The 20,731-nt window shown below is 40.8% G+C and overlaps 3 protein-coding genes across 5 annotated transcripts in view; 2 read left to right on the forward strand and 1 right to left on the reverse strand.

Annotated features, from left to right (window-relative positions):
• Positions 1 to 11,498, reverse strand: part of LOC144092565 (myocyte-specific enhancer factor 2C-like) — a 13,672-nt gene extending 2,174 nt beyond the window's left edge. For 2 of the 3 annotated variants that reach the window (XM_077625478.1, XM_077625467.1), the window contains exons 1-9: positions 11,370 to 11,498; positions 10,412 to 10,672; positions 8,351 to 8,537; positions 4,828 to 4,968; positions 4,621 to 4,753; positions 4,501 to 4,554; positions 4,197 to 4,306; positions 3,508 to 3,604; positions 3,337 to 3,439 (exon numbers count right to left, since the gene is read on the reverse strand). In XM_077625478.1, coding sequence (XP_077481604.1) covers positions 3,337 to 3,439; positions 3,508 to 3,604; positions 4,197 to 4,306; positions 4,501 to 4,554; positions 4,621 to 4,753; positions 4,828 to 4,968; positions 8,351 to 8,461 — 749 coding nt within the window. In that variant the 5' untranslated portion in view covers positions 8,462 to 8,537; positions 10,412 to 10,672; positions 11,370 to 11,498. Of the gene's footprint in view, positions 1 to 1,391; positions 1,503 to 2,624; positions 2,636 to 3,307; positions 3,440 to 3,507; positions 3,605 to 4,196; positions 4,307 to 4,500; positions 4,555 to 4,620; positions 4,754 to 4,827; positions 4,969 to 8,350; positions 8,538 to 10,411; positions 10,673 to 11,369 lie in introns of those variants that run through there. The other variant, XM_077625487.1, reaches the window with a different exon arrangement.
• On the forward strand, positions 8,186 to 14,321 carry vegfd (vascular endothelial growth factor D). The gene is made up of 8 exons (XM_077625416.1): positions 8,186 to 8,561; positions 10,478 to 10,679; positions 11,377 to 11,497; positions 12,501 to 12,570; positions 12,645 to 12,772; positions 12,860 to 12,978; positions 13,863 to 14,028; positions 14,101 to 14,321. The coding sequence occupies exons 1-8, from the start codon at positions 8,460 to 8,462 to the stop codon at positions 14,117 to 14,119; spliced, it is 927 nt and encodes a 308-aa protein (XP_077481542.1). The 5' UTR covers positions 8,186 to 8,459; the 3' UTR covers positions 14,120 to 14,321.
• An 888-nt stretch (positions 14,322 to 15,209) lies between these two features.
• On the forward strand, positions 15,210 to 20,435 carry LOC144092526 (cell surface A33 antigen-like). The gene is made up of 7 exons (XM_077625388.1): positions 15,210 to 15,376; positions 15,698 to 15,864; positions 17,221 to 17,437; positions 17,502 to 17,666; positions 18,350 to 18,466; positions 18,550 to 18,679; positions 19,540 to 20,435. The coding sequence occupies exons 1-7, from the start codon at positions 15,337 to 15,339 to the stop codon at positions 20,036 to 20,038; spliced, it is 1,335 nt and encodes a 444-aa protein (XP_077481514.1). The 5' UTR covers positions 15,210 to 15,336; the 3' UTR covers positions 20,039 to 20,435.
• Positions 20,436 to 20,731: the final 296 nt, after the last annotated feature.

Genomic DNA, 20,731 nt, shown 5'->3' on the forward strand with positions numbered 1-20,731 from the left:
GCAGAAGAAGAATAAAACAACAAAATTTTGATTAAAGTGGTGGTAGAGGTAGTGTCAACGCCACTGTGACACTCATATTAGCACATGTGTCAAAGTGGTGGCCCGGGGGCCAAATCTGGCCCACCGCATCATTTTGTGTGGCCCGGGAAAGTCAATGATGAGTGCCGACTTTCTGTTTTAGGATCAAATTAAAATGGAGAGTATAGATGTATATTACATTTCCTGATTTTCCCCCTTTTAAATCAATCATTGTCATTTTTTAATCCATTTTTTCTGTGTTTTTAGTTCAAAAATCATTTTTTAAAATCTAAAAATATATTTAAAAAAGCTAAAATAAACATTGTTTTAGACCTATAAACAACTGAATATTCAGGGCTTTTAATCCAGTTCATTTAATCCATTCATTAAAAAAATAATCTAAATATTATATCTAAAATGGTCCGGCCCACTTGAAATCAAGTTGACGTTAAAGCGGCCCATGAACCAACCCGAGTCTGACACCCTTGTATTAGTGCATTCGGGACTCAGCTCTCTCACTAGTGATTTCCATATCTTACCTCACAGGTTAGTGGAGAGCCATATGCACCCATCAAAAGAGCCATATGTGGCTCCCGAGCCCTATGTTCCCTACCCCTGGTGTGGTGTATATAATGGCCTGTAAGTCATCTAATTTTTAGTTGCAACCATTAGTAGTGCAAAATTTTAAAATCGGATGGTTATTTGGTACGATCGATCACAAAACTAACAAGTTTTAATTTGATTAGGGTTTGTGCTCCCTAGAGAATAAAACTATTTTCAGGTAAAACTAAATACTATGGGACAAAAATGTGCCCAATCTATATTGACTAGAACAGGGGTCGGGAACCTTTTTGACAGAGAGAGCCATAAACAATTCATATTTTTGAAATGTTAATCCTTGAGAGCCATGCTCTGAATTTAAAAGTCCACATATATGAAAATGTGTGCCTTTTTTAGTCACGTCACCAGTTTTGAGTACAAAAAGTCCTTGAATTGTTAAATTGTTGCTAATTAGTATCAATGAGAAAATCCATGCAAAAGAGTGTAATGGAAAAAAAGATTATAGGGCGCTGGGGTAGTCTCAAGGCCTTAATACCAACGTAACGCTCCTATTCCTGCACTCTCTCACTAGTGATTTCCATAGTTTATCTCACAGGTTAGTGGAGAGCCATATGCACCCATCAAAAGAGCCATATGTGGCTCCTGAGCCATATGTTACCTACCCCTGTAATGGCCTGTAAGTAATCTAATTTTTAGTTGCAACATTACTAGTGCAAAATTTTAAAATCGGATGGTTATTTGGTACGATCGATCACAAAACTAACAAGTTTTAATTTGATTAGGGTTTGTGCTCCCTGAGAATAAAACTATTTTAAGGTAAAACTAAATATGGGACAAAAATGTGCCCAATCTATATTGACTAGAACAGGGGTCAGGAACCTTTTTGACAAAGAGAGCCATAAACAATTCCTATTTTCTAATGTTATTTCTTGAGAGCCATTCTCAGAATTGAAAAGTAAAAATACATGAAGTGTGATTTTTTGGTCATTTCACCACTTTTAAATTACAAAAAGTCTCTGAAATCTTTTGAAAACATTGTTATGCTGTTGCTAATAAATCAGTATCAATGATCTTATGCATGCAGAAGAAGAATAAAACAACAAAATTTTGATTGAAGTGGTGGTAGAGGTAGTGTCAACGCCACTGTGACACTCATATTAGCACATGTGTCAAAGTGGTGGCCCAGGGGCCAAATCTGGCCCACTGCATCATTTTGTGTGGCCCGGGAAAGTCAATGATGAGTGCCGACTTTCTGTTTTAGGATCAAATTAAAATGGAGAGTATAGATGTATATTACATTTCCTGATTTTCCCCCTTTTAAATCAATCATTGTCATTTTTTAATCCATTTTTTCTGTGTTTTTAGTTCAAAAATCATTTTGTAAAATCTAAAAATATATTTAAAAAAAGCTAAAATAAACATTGTTTTAGACCTATAAACAACTGAATATTCAGGGCTTTTAATATTTCAGGTAACGTACTTGTATTAGTGCATTCGGGACTCAGCTCTCTCACTAGTGATTTCCGGGGGCCAAATCTGGCCCACTGCATCATTTTGTGTTTTAGACCTATAAACAACTGAATATTCAGGGCTTTTAATCCAGTTCATTTAATCCATTTATTAAAAAAATAATCTAAATATTATATCTAAAATGGTCCAGCCCACGTGAAATCAAGTTGACGTTAAAGCGGCCCATGAACCAACCCGAGTCTGACACCCTTGTATTAGTGCATTCGGGACTCAGCTCTCTCACTAGTGATTTCCATATTTTACCTCACAAGTTAGTGGAGAGCCATATGCACCCATCAAAAGAGCCATATGTGGCTCCCGAGCCCTATGTTCCCTACCCCTGGTGTGGTGTATATAATGGCCTGTAAGTCATCTAATTTTTAGTTGCAACCATTAGTAGGGCAAAATTTTAAAATTGGATGGTTATTTGGTACGATCGATCACAAAACTAACAAGTTTTAATTTGATTAGGGTTTGTGCTCCCTAGAGAATAAAACTATTTTAAGGTAAAACTAAATATGGGACAAAAATGTGCCCAATCTATATTGACTAGAACAGGGGTCGGGAACCTTTTTGACAGAGAGAGCCATAAACAATTCATATTTTCTAATGTTATTTCATGAGAGCCATTCTCAGAATTGAAAAGTAAAAATACATGAAGTGTGATTTTTTGGTCATTTCACCACTTTTAAATTACAAAAAGTCCTTGAATTGTTATGACAACATTGTTACATTTTTGCTAATTAGTATCAATGAGAAAATCCATGCAAAAGAGTGTAATGGAAAAAAAAGATAAAGCGCTGGGGTAGTGTCAAGGCCATACGCTCCAATTCCTGCGCTTTCACACCAGCAGTTTCAATAGTTTACCTCACAGGTTAGTGGCGAGCCATATGCACCCGTCAAAAGAGCCATATGTTCCCTACCCCTGTTTTAGACCTATAAACAACTGAATATTCAGGGCTTTTAATCCAGTTCTTTTAATCAATTTATTAAAAATAATCTAAATATTATATCTAAAATGGTCCGGCCCAAGTGAAATCAAGTTGACGTTAAAGCGGCCCATGAACCAACCCGAGTCTGACACCCTTGTATTAGTGCATTCGGGACTAAGCTCTCTCACCAGTGATTTCCATATTTTACCTCACAGGTTAGTGGAGAGCCATATGCACCCATGGAAAGAGCCACATATGGCTCCCGGGCCATAGGTTCCCTACCCCTGGACTAGAAGAAATAATTTAGGTATCTTACCCCATTGCACTGCTCATTTGTTGTTGCCATGGGTTTATGGAGTTTAAAGATGGTCCAATGGGGGGTGTCAAGTTTGACATTTCAGCGCTGCTTATTTCATAATCTGTCAAAAAATATACGGATGGTGGTTATCAGAAAAATGACTTGTGCCATATTACAAAATAGTCTTACCATTCCCATAGAGAAGACTGTGTCGAGTTAAACTTGGTGTGCTAATGGAAACCACAGGCGTGTTCAAAGCTGGACTGGATTGATGACTTTGCTCACCCTGAAAAACACCCCATTTGACCCCATTTGAATCAAAACGTTTAGAAATACTTTATTTCAATCAATGTCTCCCAACTACTGTGTGGAAAACAATTGTCAGGTCATATGTTTTAATATTCCAAGAATAAAATTGTTCTATTGGGGTTAGAATCATGACCGATTAAATCCTAAATTATCCTGTTTCAATAGCAAAATTGTCATTTTGTTACTTATTTTTCCTGTAATGTTGTAGGGTTTTGCCATTTGTCACTGTTGTGTGTGAGCACAACATTGGGCAGGGGGAAATAAATTTGAAAATAAGATGAAAAACATTGCATTTTTTTATTTTTATTAAAGAAAATCTGTGCGGCTGGAAGAAATTAATTTTGAGAGTTTATTTAATTGGAACGACTATGTATTGTTAATACGTATAGGTGACATTCTGGGCCGAGTTGGGAAATGTGTAATGCTCTTTACGGCCGCAGGGTGGTAGTCTGCGAACCGTATTTGATTTAAGAAAACAGCCCAGCAAAATGACGCCATGTAACTCACGTGACAGTGTACAGCCCAGTACAAATATCACACAGCCAATAAGGAACAGGCGAAAGGCCTACCGGCGTGGCCTTCGAAACTTTGGCCGCGGGTGTGAGCGCTCGCGGATCCGACTTGCGTGCCGACGATCTGGGCGGGGCAATTTTGAGGGGGGATTCCACAAACCTGGTGGCTAAAAACGAGCAACAACAACAAAAAATCACATTTATGTCTTGACGCCACTTGAAAAAGATGATTCATTGCAGAGAAGCTGACACTAAATGATTAAAATGGGTGTTATGTCACGTTGCCTTGGGATGAAGATGCCAAAGAGATTTTGTCCAAAATTTAAGTGTGCTAACGGGTGACTTTTTGAGAAGAACTTACCATCTGTCCCAGATCCGTTTTGCAGGATGAGCTCACAATTGCTTGGCGTGTCCCCTGAACATCAATAAGTTAGCATAGTGCGTCACGGCGTTCGGCCAATCACGGCGACCGCCGTCGTACCCGCGTCCGGGGTGCCGCCGGACCCGTGCGTGGCGTGGACGTTCTCCTGCGGGTGATTGTCGGTCGCCGTCGTTCGCCCGTCGCTGGCTCCGCCTCCTCCCGGGTGCGGCAAATTGGGTGGCAGGAGACTCGACTGCACGAGTTAAAGTGATATGTAGCGGTTGAGGGGGAGAATTCCGGGTGAGGGGGCGGGGTTTCATGTCCCACCATTTTGCGGCTCTTGATCATGTGCTCAAACTCGTCGTTGATCTTCTTGTATTTGGCTTCGGTGTTGGGCGTCAAGGCGTCGGTGGCGCAGTCCACCGCGTCCGGGCTGTCGCAGGCACGCTGCTCTTTCTTGTTCAGCACCTTGCAACATTCAAAAATAAAACATTATTTTATATATATATATATATATATATATATATATATATATATATATATATATATATATATATGTATATATATGTGTATATGTATATGTATGTATATATGTATATATATATATATATATATATATATATATATATATATATATATATATATATATATATATATATACATATATTAGGGGTGTGTTACCCCATATACAGCCATAATATTGATATCCCCATTTGATTAGATTCCAATGAATCTGGTTAGCACGTGGGATTCGCAGTTCTGCGGCCGTGGGTTTGATTCCAAGTCAGTCCTCAGTGTGTGGCTTTTGCGTGGGTTTTCCCCAGGTACTGCGTTTTTTTCCCACATCCCAAAAACATTTCAAATTTCCAGATTTTCCCCCTTTTAAATCAATCATTGTCATTTTTTAAATCCATTTTTTCTGTGTTTAAAGTTCAAAAATCATTTTTTTAAATCAAAAAATATATTCAAAAAGATAAAATAAACATTGTTTTAGATCTATAAAAAAAACTGAATATTCAGGGATTTTAATCAATTTATAAAAAAAAAAAATCTAAATATTATATCTAAAATGGTCCGGCCCACATGAAATCAAGTTAACGTTAATGCGGCCCGCGAACCAACCGAGTCTGACACCCTTGCTCTAGCCGATTAGTTTGCTGCCAACCCCCCTACCTGTCAAATTAGATTGGACATCTACAGTGGTCAATGGCAAAACACAATCACTTGAAGCCAGCCTTGGTCAAAGCACACAAACTCCACACAGTGAGGACCCATCTGGGAATCGAACCCAGGGCCCCAGGACTGTGAGGCCACACGCTAACCGCTAGGTCTCCGGGCCACCTAAAAACATTGAATTATTATTATTTTTTAAAAGTTATCTTTCATTGACTACTTAGACATAAAATCCTTATGCGCGCCGCCGCAATCCCAGCATGCATTTCTGCAGGTGTGTTTGCTCACCCTGGTGTGACTCTCGAGAAGATGCAGCTGGGCTGAAAGATCACAGACGGCACGCAGTAGGAAGCCCGTCTTTCAGATCTTGGGCGGTGAACTCTCAACCCCGCGCTCGCCCCTTCTTCTTGAAGCTTAGTTTATGAAAAAAAACATTTTCATAAAAAATACCCAGCAATTTCAGCTTTAGGTCGCACAGTCACACTTTTGTGCTCAAGTTGCTTCTTGTGACATTTTTTTCTCCACTTTAAAGCAGCTTGTTAGTGAATACAGCGCCCCCCAATGGCGGCCAATGAGTTAACACATTAAAATGCCCCAAAACAACAAGAAGTCACCTGGAAATGCCCCAAAACTAACAGGAAGTCACCTGGAAATGACCCAAAACCAACAGGAAGTCACCTGGAAATGAAACTCCAAACTAACAGGATGTCACCTGGGAATGCCCCAAAGCTAACAGGAAGTCACCTGGTTTGCCCCAAAACTAACAGGAAGTGATTGATTCAGTCATCATATTTTAGGTTACAAATGCGGCTTATATGTGAGAGAATACGGTATGTCATGTTTTGAGCCACTATTTAAATGATTAGCTCCATCTTGTGTTAAAATGGAGAAGTACAACAGAACAGAGTCTGGACTCAAGCTTCCTATGCGGGTCCTATCCAATAATATAATTTAATAATAATAATCATTTTCCTTCTGACCAATTAAAATCATAGTTTGGACATGTTAGGGCAAGGGTGTCAGACTCGGGTTGGTTCGTGGGCCGCTTTAACATCAACTCGATTTCACGTGGGCCGGACCATTTTAGATATCATATTTAGATTTTTTTTTTTTTTATATAAATGGGTCAAATGAACTGGATTAAAGGCCCTGAATATTCAGTTTCTTATAGATCTAAAACAATGTTTATTTTAGCTTTTTTTTAAATATATTTTTAGATTTTACAAAATGATTTTTGAACTAAAAACACAGAAAAAATGGATTAAAAAATGACAATTATTGATTTAAAAGGGGGAAAATCAGGAAATTTAATATAGATCTATATACTCTTCATTTTAATTTGATCCTAAAACAGAAAGTCGGCACTCATGATTTACTTTCCCGGGCCACATAAAATGATGCAGCGGGCCAGATTTGGCCCCCGGGCCGCCACTTTGACACATGTGGTCTAAGTCAAGGATGTCAGACTCGGGTTGGTTCGCGGGCCGCTTTAACGTCAACTTGATTTCACGTGGGCCGGACCATTTTAGATATAATATTTAGATTATTTTTTTAATAAATAGATTAAATGAACTGGATTAAAGGCCCTGAATATTCCGTTTTTTATAAATCCAAAACAATGTTTATTTTAGCTTTTTTTAATATATATTTTTAGATTTTACAAAATGATTTTTGAACTAAAAACTGAAAAAAAATGGATTAAAAAATGACAATTATTGATTTAAATGGGTGAAAATCAGGAAATATAATATACATCTATATCTATCATTTTAATTTGATCCTAAAACAGAGAGTCTGCACTCATGATTTACTTTCCCGGGCCACACAAAATGATGCAGCGGGCCAGATTTGGCCCCCGGGCTGCCACTTTGACACCTGCTTGCAACCGTGATAAACAACGGAAAGGTGGCTCCTCTCTCCAGCTGGAATTCTCAAAATTGTTTTGAGAAACATCGAGGAACATCGACTTCTAAAAGTGTTCCGGACGACTTTCAATTGTTTTGACTTGTGACAGTGTTGTCCACACCGCAACCTTGGGGAGATCCGGCAGACCTTCAATTGTTTTGATACGGGGTCAGATGTCTGTTTTATTTCTGCGTGCATTTGGGAATGCCTATTGGTGAACCAATCAGGACATCCCTGGCCTAAGTAAAATATCCCAAGTGAGCAACTCAATCACCGCCATTGACTGTGAAAGATGTCCAATTCCTTTTAACTGGCACAAGCTCTTAGCTCACAATCGCTGCCGGCCCTCCCAGCCCAAATGGATTGGACGTTCACTCGAGTCAATGACTTGTTGCTCATTTCGCCCATGCGGGGAGGGGGGGGGGGGGATGTCATCGTTGGGACATCATGGGCGGGGCTACTAGCTTGTTTCCTCACAGCGGTCTGGATCGCATTTAAAAACACATGTTGTGCATATGTGTGTGTGTGTGTGTCCTTGATGGGATTTAATTTAGAGAAAAAAAAAGGACAGACTTTGGACAAAATGGTAGCGTAGAAGAAAAAAAAACACTATTGGACAAAAGGAAGCTTGAAGACACTTTGAATTTTATGACCTCTGGATTTGTTGCCTTGTCGCTCAAGTTTTAAAGCCCCCCATTTGGCGGGGTGTGTCTGTGTGTGTGTGGGTGTGTGTGTGTGGGTTGTGACAGGTCACGTCGTCTGGCTAACTCACCCGCAGCTGTGGAAGGTTGAAAGTTTTTGGAGAAGCCGCCAGCTGTGAGAAGGAAGACCACTTGAGACCCAGACCGACCAGGTCCAGGTTCTTGGCTAGGGGGGGAAACATGAAGAGGTTTTTGGGGGGTACGTCCTGCTTGCTCACGTTGCTCCTGGATCTCACTTGGACGAATGGGAGTCTCGGACTGCAAAGAGATGCGGGAAGTAGGGTGAGTGGCATGGAAATTTGCGGGGATGAAATGGAAATGGAAGAAATTTGGCGGCGTGGAAGGAAGAACGGGTACGATCGATAGCCGTTAGCGGGATGTTGTTAATGCTGTTTATTCTGCCAGGTTTCCCAGTTCAAAGGGATTTTGGTTGTGGTAGAGAACGGGTTAATGCACAGGTGTCAAAGTGGTTAGATTTTTTTAAATAAATGGATTAAAAGAATTGGATTATTCTGAACTGAATATTCCGTTTTTTATAGATCTAAAACAATGATTTTTTTAAAAATATATTTTTAGATTTTACAAAATGATTTTTGAACTAAAAACACAGAAAAAATGGATTAAAAAATGACAATTATTGATTTAAAAGGGGGAAAATCGGGAAATGTAATATACATCTATACTCTTCATTTTAATTTGATCCAAAAACAGAAAGTCAGCGCTCATGATTTACTTTCTCGGGCCGCACAAAATGATGCGGCGGGCCAGATTTGGCCCACGGGCCGCCACTTTGACACCACACTTGTGGGTTAACGAGTCCTTTACAACCCAGGGTGCCACAAAAATGGTGCAGTAATCCCTCGATTATCGCGTCTTCACTTATCGCAAATTCACTCATTTTGAGATTTTTTTCAGCTATTGATTATAAAAAAAATTCCCCAAGTTCATGAAAATGTAAAAAATCACGCTCATAAGCGGACCATTTTTGTTTCTAGTACTCAACACTGAAAAAAAAAGGTAGTTATAATACTTTTTTCGATTATTGCGGCCATGTCTGGTCTACATTAACCGCGATATTTGAGGGATTACTGTAGCTTGTTAATGATGATTTTTATGCTGGGTTTGGTATAAAAGTCGTGTTTTATTGGCCGTTTTATTACTGTTGGCGGAACGTTGTGGCTCTCAATGTGCATCTATTAAAAATTTGACTGTTTGTAATAAAGTAGCATTATTTTTCAAAGCTAAATCTGATTGAATCTTTGTAAATATCTGATTTAGATTCATTTAAAACTGCAGACGTTTGATAGTATTAACTTTTAAGATATATATATATATAGGTATAGGACATATTTGGGTGGGGATAAAATGTCTCAAAACGATGAACTGGGGATTAAAATTGTCGATTAATATGTAGTTGATTAACCGTGGCAGCCCTAATATAAATTACTAATTGATGAATAGAATAGAATTCTATGAGGTACTCATACATAAAATAAATAAAGTGGGGAGAGAAAAAATTAAAATTTCAAAGCGTCAACAACATGCAGCTTTAGATCCCAAACGTTATTAAAAGAAAATATCAGGGTAAATATGCTCCTTTGCCAGCGTTTTTGGCATGTGCTGTAATTACAAAATGATCACCTTTTTGCTAAAAACAAAGTTTAGTTCAGATATAATGTCATTGTCGTGAATTCATTTAAATTTGGGTTAACCAGGATTGACCAAATATTTTTTTTCGAATTGAATGGATTTGGCGTTGAATTCTGGGTGGACTAACACGGTGGTCGTTTCATCATATTTTCTTCCGTTTTCTGAAGGGTGATGTCATCATTTTATCTCCCAAGCACATGGCGTTTTACCTCCCCTTCAAAAACCGTCTCATGAGCTGTTTCCCATTAGCCCACATGACTCTCTCTTCCCAGCAAAAGTGTGTTTAATTGTTCTTAGTGAGCACATCATTCTGGGCAAACCCACATTCTTATTTATTTATTATTATTCTTTTGTTATTTTACGTAACCAGCACTTGAGACGATGCGTCAACAGCAGGGACGGTTTTTGCTACGAGCAATGAGGGCGACTGCCCGGGGGGGGGCAATCTATTTGGGGCGCATGAGAGAACTAAAAACTTTTACCTGAGATTTGCATATCGGGACTTTGTTTAGTCTGGGTTGAGGATCTGACTGTGGATGATGATCCAGGTGATGAAGGAGTGGGAGAGGAAGGTGCGTTCGGCCTCCAGCCTGGACGAACTCCTCCGATTGGCCGACTTCCCCGACTGGAAGTTGTGGAAGTGTCGCATGAGGCTCCAGCAGTCCGATTCGCTTTTCTCGCCGCCTTCGGCCGGCTCGCATCGATCCACGCGTTACGCCGCCGAGTCGTTCAGCCTGGAGATACTGAAAGGTAGGATAAAAATTTAAAAAATGGTTTAAAAAAAGTGTGTATCAAACTTTTTTCCTCATTATTATGTACACATGCTCAAAAACAGCCCTTTAACAAATGTTAATGTCTATAAATGATGTATCAATCTCAGAAAACTGTCCATTCTTTAATCTATTCATTTAGCTAGCCTAGTTAGCAGACATACAATAAAGCTAACTATGACACGGTCCGCAACAAAAGAAAGTTTGAACACTCGTTTTAAAATGCTTTAACTTGGAGCTAACAGTTAGTGCTAACATATTAACTCCTTTATTACATACTGTTGATATCCTTTCGTTATAAATCTGTTAAATAGTTAGCCCTAACTAACATATGACGTAGCCTTGTTGTGCAATTACCAAACTTAGCTAGCACGGCGCTAGCATAACAGGTTCGTCTTAGCAAACTGTTATTCTTAATAAATAAATAAAAATAACACCAAATGTCTTCTCTTGGTAAACCTGTATGCACCAGTAAATAAATATAAATATAATTTACACCCAGAAACACAGAGTGCTATTAGATAGTGGAACAGTGTTCGCGATGCTATTGCTAGTTAGCGCGTAATCCACATTAGGTAAAAATGACATGACATGTTCACGCACACACACGCGGAAAAAAAGAATGACATTTACGTTACTCATATTTCTTTATTCTCACAATATTTTCTACCGTGCAGCTGTAGATGAAGAATGGCAGCGGACGCAATGCATGCCGAGAGAGACGTGCGTGGACGTGGCTAAGGAGCTGGGCACCGACCCCTCAATGTTCTTCAAGCCACCTTGTGTGGCCGTCCATAGGTCGGTTGAATGACATACTAACTGCTGTAGAGTGGTACCTCTACATGCGAAATAATGGGGAAGTGTCTCAGGATACGAACGAGATTCAACATTTGAATGCAAAATAAAAAATAAAAAAACGAGCTCAAACATAAATACACTACCTGAATTTTATTTTGAAATTGCGAAATCATGGGAAAATTCTGTCTCAGGATATGAACGAAATTCAACATATGAGCTGCAAAATAAAATGTAAAAAACTCGAGCTCAAACATAAATACACTTCCTGTATTTTATTTTGAAATTGCGAAATAATGGCAAAATTCTGTCTAAGGATAGGAACAAATTTTAACATGTGATTTGACAAATTTAAAAAAACTAGCTCAAATATAAATAAACTTCCTGTATTTTATTTTGAAATTGCAAAATAATGGGAAAATTCTGTCTAAGGATATGAACGAAATTTAACATATGATTTCACAAATTAAAAAAAAACGAGCTCAAACAAAAATAAACTTCCAGTATTTTATTTTGAAATTGCAAAATAATGGGAAAATTCTGTCTAAGGATATGAACGAAATTTAACATATGATTTCACAAATTAAAACAAAACGAGCTCAAACATAAATAAACTTCCTGTATTTTATTTTGAAATTGCAAAATAATGGGAAAATTCTGTCTTAGGATATTAATGAAATGTAACATATGATTTGACAAATTAAAAAAATGAGCTCAAACATAAATAAACTTCCTGTATTTTATTTTGAAATTGCAAAATAATGGGACAATTCAGTCTAAGAATATGAATGAAATTTAACATATGATTTGACAAATTAAAAAAAAACTGAGCTCAGACATAAATAAACTTCTTGTATTTTATTTTGAAAATGCGAAATAATGGGGAAATAACTGCAAAATTAAAAAATACGAGCTCAAACATAAATACACTTCCTGTATTTTATTTAACATAAAACTGGTGTACAGTAGATAACTAAACAGATATAATTTCATTCTCCTGTGTTAGATGCAGTGGGTGCTGCAACCAAGAAGGCGTAACATGCAGAAACACGAGTGCCATGTTGGTCAATAAAACGGTAAGCGTCATTTTTCCAGGCCACGGCGCGACCCATCTAGGGCGGATTTAACGTTGTGTTTACGTGCGTCGCAGGTCCTTAGCGTCATTCCTTTCAATTTTGTCCCAGAGCCGGTGCTGATTAAAGTAGCCAATCACACCGAATGCCGATGCATGCAGCCGGCCATTATTCGACGGAGCGCTCAGCCCCAGAGGAGCAGCGGGTGAGTCGCAAAAAAACACAATTTCGCTCTTAAGATAGCGATATTATGTTTTGTATTTACATTTTATTTATGTTTTTTTGGGGGTAGCTGTTCTTTGATTGGACAGCTTTCCGAGTCGGACAATTCCCGGAGACTTTGCGTCAGTGGCTGGATTTGGGATTGTGCGAGTGACAGATGCATACCGTACCCGTCCAGTGGTAGACCAGGTGAGCCCCTTTTAGTTCGTGGATTTAGGGATGGGTGATTGATTGGATACTCGTGGGATTAGGAAACTTGAAAGAAATGCTTACCGCTTAATTCGATTGTCCAAGGTCCCTGTGACCTCCGATTGGCCGGCTCGGGTGTCCTCCGTGAGGTGCCCGTCGTTAGCTGGGATAGGCTCCGGCACCCCCCGCGACCCTTGTGCGGATACGCGGTACAGAAATTGAATGAATGAAGTTAAAACAGCAAAGCCTATTATGACTTCTATTTCTACTACTACAGTGGTACCTTGAGATACGATCTTAATGCGTTCTGGGACTGAGCTCGTATGTCGATTTACTCGTAACTCAAACAAATGTTTCCCATAGGAATGAACTAAAAACAAATGAATTTGTTCCAACCCTCTGAAAAAAAACACCAAAAACAGGATATTGGATTGGAAAAACATTTTTATTTGTTGTAATTCGCCATCTATTAACAAAGTAACACATAACTAGTGGTTTAATTGTACTCAAATTAGACGGAGGGGATATTTTAGTGATATGAAACACATTTTATTACTATTAAACCACTAGTTATGTGTTACTTTGTTAATAGATGGCGAATTAGAAGAAATAAAACATTTTTTCCAATCCAATATCCTGTTTCTGGTGTTTTTTCAGAGGGCTGGAATGAATTAATTTGTTTTCCATTCATTTCAATGGAAAACGTCCGCTCGAGTTACGAGAATCTCGTCATACGAGCTCAGTCCCGGAACGGATTAAGCTCGTATCTCGAGGTACCACTGTATTTACTTTGAGTTCATAAAAAAAGGGGAAATACTCTGTCATTTCTGTTTCTGACAAATTGTTTGACTTGCAACAATACGAACATCTCAATTCTCATTTAGAGTTTCCGCTGACTTCATGGATGCCCGACTGCGAAATCGACGTGGATGGTTGCAACTGCGTCCCGAGGGCGGAGCCAAGCGCCCCGCCGAGGTCGCCCCATCGCTGTCACCTCAACGGCTCCATCTGTTCCCACAGACGGCAACATTTTGACCCGTCCTCCTGCAGGTATCGGCTCCGTAAAACCTCCACCGACTCGATTGGACTCTAAATGCGGGTGTTTTTTTTCCCCTATGGCAGATGCAAGTGGCCCAAGTAGCAGCCCAATCTGGTCGGAAGCGGGAAAATAGCGCCACCTAATTTATTTTCAATACTATTTATGCCAATCACGTCAACTAATGGAGATGGTAGTCCCAGGACCATGTTAAGTGTTTTTTTTCTTTTATCAGGTTGATTTTTAGCTTTTTTGATTTTTTTTGTGCACTATGTGAATTATAAAAAGATTATTTTCTCATAATTTAGACTCGTGAATGTATGGATTTATTATTATAATTCTCACGATGCATTTCTTAAAAATCAGCCTCACTGTAGGTGAGTTGTGGTCTGGTGGACGAGTGGTTAGTGCGTCTGGCTCGCAGTTGTGGGGTCAAGGGTTCAATCCCGGGTCGTTCCTCGCTGTGTGGAGTTTGGGTGTTCTCTCGGGCTTGCGTGGGTCTTCTAATGGGTATCCCGGTTTCTTCCCAAATTCCAAAAACATGAATGCTAAGCTAATTGTATACTAAATTGCCCCTAGTTATGATTGGTCGTCCTTTTGTCTCCCTGTGCCCTACGATTGGCCGGCCACCGATTCACGTTATCTCTTGCCTAGGGTCCGAAATTAGCTGGGATAGACTCCAGCACCCCCCGCGATCCTTATCCCAGGTGGGTTGTCACTCTGGTGCAGTTTGCATGTTCTCCCGGGCTTGCGTGGGTTTTCTCCGGGTACTCCGGTTTCCTCCTACATTCCAAAAACATGAACGCTAAGCTAATTGTTAGCTATGATTGGTCGTCCTTTTCTTTCCTTGTGCCCTGCGATTGGTAAAATACACACAAACATACACGCACACACACACACACACACACGTGTTGTCATCCAACCAGTTTGACAGGTTCCCCCTGCAGTTGAAATTTAGCCCCGCCCACTTACCTGTTCTGACATGCCCCACATTCTTCACACTGACTTGAATTTAGTGACATTTCTACTTTTTTTAAATCCAATATATCACTTCAAAATAAAAACACACACCATTCAAAATGATTAGAACTTTATTCACAAGCCAAAGCCGTCAACAACGAAGCAATGAACGAGCCAAGAAACCTCCAGTGGGCGGGGCCAAAACCACACCGGTTGAGCCCCAGAACGACCGTGATTGGCCGGAAAGAGCCGTCCCTCAACTGTCTGTCCCACGTCGAAACATTCGGCAGGTACCCGACGACCGTTTTCGACGCAAATTTCAACGAGGCCAGGACACGCCGGTCTAGTTCCAAATCCGGACCATGGAGACCAGGATTTTAAGCTTGGTTCTTCTCTCTTTTGGTAAGTTACGCTAAATCCTGCAGGTTTTTCTCCTTCTTTTTGTTCCTCTCCCGGGGCCACACCCGTTTTCAAAGGTGATCTCCCACATAAAAGCGAGTGGCGATGAGACCAATCCTTTTCCATCTGTCTTGGTTTAAATTGGATTCATTTAAGCATTTGTTTTTTTGTCTCAATTTGTACTTTCAATGGTGGACCAGATGGGATGGGGGGGGGGGGTGAAACGCCCAATACTAGGCCACATCGGCACCCAATCGGGAAACCACCATTTTGTGTCAGCACTCTCGGATTGGCTGCTTCTATCGACTGTTTTTTTGGTTGCAGCGGTGCTGGGCGTCGGCGCCCTGCAAGTGACAATCCCGAAGGACGAGTACGAGTTCGCCAGGGGTGACAACGCGACCTTGCCCTGCTCTTTTCGCTCCATCTTCAGCAAGCCGCCGCGGGTCATCATCACGTGGTCCGTGGAAGGACTGGAAGCCAATGCCGACGAGGTTTGCTTTTTGTCCAAAAATTGGACAAAAATCTTATTTTGTTGCTTAAATAGCCCGAGTACTCACAGCTGGCTTTAAACCCAGGTCGTTTGCACGTTCAGGCCTGTGTGGGTTTTCTCCGGGTACTCCGCTTTCCTCCCACATTCCAAAAACATGCATGCTAGGCTGATTGGACACTCTAAATTGCCCCAAGCTATGATTGGTTGTCCTTTGTCTCCTTGTGCCGTGCGATCGGCTGCCCGCCGATTCAGGGTGTCTCCCCGCCTCTGGCACCCCCCGCGACCTTAATGAGGATAAAGCGGGTTTCAGAAAAATGAGATGAGATAAATAAGTAGTCAACATATTAAGTAGTGACAACATGAATAAGTAGGGAAGCGTGCAAATAACAAAAAACAAAAAGACAAATAAATTAGTCAACATAATGAGTTACAACATAAGTAAGTAGGGAAAATAACAACAACAACAAAAATAATCAATAAATAAGTTGTCACAACATAAGTAAGTAGGGAAGTGTGCAAATAACAACAAAAAACAAACAGACAAATAAATAAGTAGTCAACATGAGTAGAGAAGTGCACATATAACAACAAACAGATAAATAATCAATAACTAATGATAAATAAATAAGTAGTCAACATAATAAGTAGTGACAACATAAATAAGTAGGGAAGTACACATAACAACAAACTGATAAATTAACAATAATAATAAATAAATAAGTAGTCAACATAATAATAGCGACAACATAAATAAGTAGGAAAGTGCGCAAATAACAACAACAAAATCATCAATAAATAAGTAGTCAACATAAGTAGTGACAACATGAGTAAGTAGGGAAGTGTGCAAATAATAACAAAAACAAACAGACAAATCAATATGTAGTCAACATAAGTAGTCACAACATAAGTAGGAAAGTGCGCAAATAACAACAACAAAAAATAAATAATCAATAAAGAGGTAGTCACCATAATAAGTAGTGACAACATAAATAAGTAGGGCAGTGCACAAAACACAATAAAAACAAACAAATAAATAATCAATAAATAAGTAGTCAACATAATAAGTAGTCACAACATAAGTAGGAAAGTGCACAAATAACAACAACAACAAATAAATAATCAATAAAGAAGTAGTCAACATAATAAGTAGTGAGAACATAAATAAGTAGGGCAGTGCGCAAATAACAACAAAAAACAGACAAATAAATCAATAAATAAGTAGTCAGCATAAGTATGTAGGAAAGTGCACAAATAACAAAGAAAGAAAGAAACAGATAAGTCAGAAATAAATAAATGCACGTTGTCTTGCAAAAGGAAGGTGGCAATGAGGCCGTGTCCATGTTTTCAATTTGAACAGAAAGTCATCGCCACGTATTACTCGTCCGACGGCTTGATTGACGTCCGAGCAGACTACAAAGACAAAGTGTCCATGGACGTGGCGCCGGCCACGGGAAAGGCTAACCTGAAAATCCGCTCCGTCACGCTGGCGGACAACAAAAACTTTGAGTGCCGCGTCCAGATACCCGGAGACACGGAGGGGACCCTGTTCGGCTCCACCCGCTTGGTGGTCCTTGGTAAATGTTTGGACTGGGACGGAGCGTCCGCTAGCGCACCCACTGAACGTTGTCTTCTTTTCAGTGGCTCCGTCCACCCCCGTCTGTCAAATCCAAGGGAAGGCCCAATACGGGCAGAACATCAACCTGACCTGCCACTCGGAGGAGGGCTCGCCGACCCCCAGGTACGAGTGGACCAGTCTCAGCACCCAGAGGACGCCCCACGTCAAAGATCCCAGGACCACGAGCCGTGAGTTTCTTCATTGTAGTTCTTAGTAATAAAGCATTATCAAACTTAGTTTTGCTCGTGCTGTCTTTAAAAAATACGCTAGTGCCAAGCCCAACATACGCTTTCAGCTAGCATAACATACACTAGCGGGTAGCATGACATACGCTAGCGGCTATCATAACATAGGTATGCTAGTGGCTAGCATAACATACGCTAGCATAACATAGGTACTCTAGCGGTTGGCATTACATATGCTAGCATCCATAGGTACGCTAGCATACATAGGTACGCTAGCGGCTAGCATAACATAGGTACGCTAGCAGCTAGCATAACATAAGCTAGCAGATAACATAACATACGCTAGCGACTAGCATAACATATGCTAGCATTACATAAGTACGCTGGCGGCTAGCGTAACATAGGTACGCTAGCGGCTAGCATAACATAGGTATGCTAGCGGATAGCATAACATAGGTACGCTAGCATAACATAGGTACACTAGCGGCTAGCATAACATAGGTACGCTAGTGGCTACCATAACATACACTAGCATAACATAGGTATGCTAGTGGCTAGCATAACATACACTAGCCTCGTGTCATGCTAGCGCCTTTTCAGACGAGGCGTCCAATGTATTGACAAAAAAACGAAAACATAGCCGCAAATGAGACTGCGGGACCCTCATTGCCATTTTGTCTGGTCAGAGGGCGGGATCCTGTCTTTATTCAACATCACCAGGGAGACGTCCGGCTACTACAACTGCACCTCCAGCAACAAAATCCGCTCTGCCAGCTGCAACATCACCCTCGCGGTCATGCCACGTAAGAAATTCCGCATCTCTGCCATACCTTTTCTTTCTTTTCAATCGCTCTGTCGCTCGTGGCTTTTGCGTCCTCCCCGGTAGCGTCCATGAACATCGGCGCCACGGCGGGAATCATCGCGGGTGTGGCGGCGGCCTTGATCATCCTCGCCGTCGTCATCTACTGCTGCTGTTGCCGCAAGAAGAAAGAGGAGGACGAGCAATATGAAATGGGGTAAAGTTGGCTACTGAGGTTTTGGATTATACAATCATACCTTGACACATGAGTGTCCCAACATGTGAGAAATTTGAGATGCGAGGAAAATTCTGAGCACATTTTTTGCCTTGAGATACAAGCATACGAGAAATTTGAGATATGAGGAAAATTCCAAGCACATTTTCGCCTTGAGATACGAGACCATTTTTTTTCCAGAGGGTGGGAACGGATTCATTTATAGAGTTATTTTATATGAGAAAAATTGATTTGACATATGAGCTCGATCCCGGATGGCATTAAGCTCGTATCTCAAGGTATTACTGTACTCTCCTCGGTACACGGTCGATTGGTCGCCCGGAAGTTAAGTGATAATTACCATTTAAATTGTTGCTCAAATTCCCTAAATACAAAGTGCGAATGACTATTTAGTCATACTTAATGCCCTAGTAATTATTAGGCTAAAGAAAAGCTCCAAATTTCCCGTACTTTTATTGTGTTTTGTTGGAGAACTTGTTAAGACCCTGACTGACGTCGCTTCTTAAAGGGACAGCGCATGTCCATACAAACTCTTATACACTATCACACGTCGGCTTAGTGAAACTGCTCATGGCCATTGTTGGCTTTTATTGATGCGTAGACTGTGTTGTTTTACCTTGTTTTATCGCCGGTCTTTTGGTCGTCGGTCTTTTGGTCGCCGGTCTTTTGGTCGCCGGTCTTTTGGTCGCCGGTCTTTTGGTCGCCCGTTGTCGCGGTCGGGGCGACCAAAAGACGGCGACCAAAAGACCGGCGACCAATCGACCGCACACAACTTTCCTCTCACCCAACCACGAGGTTAAGTGCTTGACAAAATGAAGGAATGAACGTTTTGCATTCCACAGGCCTGACAAAGTGACGGACAAAAACGGACCCGAGAGCTCGGCCGATAGACGCATCGACGATGACGACGAGTCCAGCGTGAGGGCTCCCCTTCGAGACCGCTACGAAGAACGACGCGACCAAAGCCCCCGCAGGGATCCCGACGGCCGACGTAGCGACTACGACGATCGGCGTAGCGACCACGACGACCGGCGTAGCGACTACGACGACCGGCGTAGCGACTACGACAACCGGCGCAGCGACTACGACGATCGACGCGACGACCGGCGCGACGACCGGCGCGACGACCGGCGCGACGACCGACGCGACGACCGACGCGACGACTACGACGACCGTCGCAGCGACTATTCAGACGCACGGGATAAGCACAGAGATCGCTACGGTGACGAAAATGAGAGAGGCAGCGATCGCTACCGCGAAGACGATCGCTACCGCGAAGACAATCGCTACGACGAACCTTACGACGATCGGGAGAGGTCGCCACACGGAAGAGATGAGTGAGACACCCAAAATCATTGATTTCCAGCCTCAATATTTGGTTTATAGCCAAAAATTGCTTTTTTTGTGCTCAGTAGAAACTGCGCGCAAGCTAGCTCAGAAGATGGAATCTGGTCATTTAGCAAAGTTAGATTCAATTTTGGTGTCAGAAATAAAATAAAAGAATAAAAAAAACAAATAAAACGGATAGCTTTCGATTTGAAGAAACTTTTGCGTTGAAGTACATTTTTTTTGCTAGCTTAGATATCCTGTCAATAGCCAGAATGGCTAGCTTTTAACAAATCGAAGCTAACACACAAGAGCAAAAACAATTTTTGTACAATTATGCAACAATGTTTTGTTTTTGTAATACCGATAGCTTCATGTTGTATTTTACGAATAAACATTTTGTCAAATTTGTCATCAACACAAGTTTATTTTACATGCCGTGTTTTAGTTTTTAAGGACGAGACTTTTAAACGTTGTTTGCTGGGCTGTAGCCAGCAGAGGGCAGTACTTCATTATAAAGCTAAGGAGACTAATTAAAGTATTAAAGTGAGGATAGAATACCAAAATTAAGAGAATTAGAACATTCCAAAGACGTTCTAAATGTTAACTAGTTGAATTATAGATTTCGCCGCTGCATTTTTCGACTATTTGTAGCGGCATCAATTTTAAATTTTACCCTGAAAACAAGTCAGTGACCGGGAGCGTGTC

The sequence above is a fragment of the Stigmatopora argus genome, chromosome 2 (genome assembly GCF_051989625.1).
Source record: "Stigmatopora argus isolate UIUO_Sarg chromosome 2, RoL_Sarg_1.0, whole genome shotgun sequence".
Lineage (NCBI taxonomy): Eukaryota > Metazoa > Chordata > Actinopteri > Syngnathiformes > Syngnathidae > Stigmatopora > Stigmatopora argus.

Bases quoted from the DNA above. Each gene is read 5' to 3' on its own strand.
- LOC144092526 (XM_077625388.1), top strand. From the start codon at position 15,337: ATGGAGACCAGGATTTTAAGCTTGGTTCTTCTCTCTTTTG. The intron at 15,377-15,697 runs GTAAGTTACGCT...TTTTGGTTGCAG, and splicing joins CTTGGTTCTTCTCTCTTTTG to CGGTGCTGGGCGTCGGCGCC. The intron at 18,467-18,549 runs GTAAGAAATTCC...CCTCCCCGGTAG, and splicing joins CACCCTCGCGGTCATGCCAC to CGTCCATGAACATCGGCGCC.
- vegfd (XM_077625416.1), top strand. From the start codon at position 8,460: ATGAAGAGGTTTTTGGGGGGTACGTCCTGCTTGCTCACGTTGCTCCTG. The intron at 8,562-10,477 runs GTGAGTGGCATG...ATGATGATCCAG, and splicing joins AAAGAGATGCGGGAAGTAGG to GTGATGAAGGAGTGGGAGAG. The intron at 12,979-13,862 runs GTGAGCCCCTTT...ATTCTCATTTAG, and splicing joins CCCGTCCAGTGGTAGACCAG to AGTTTCCGCTGACTTCATGG.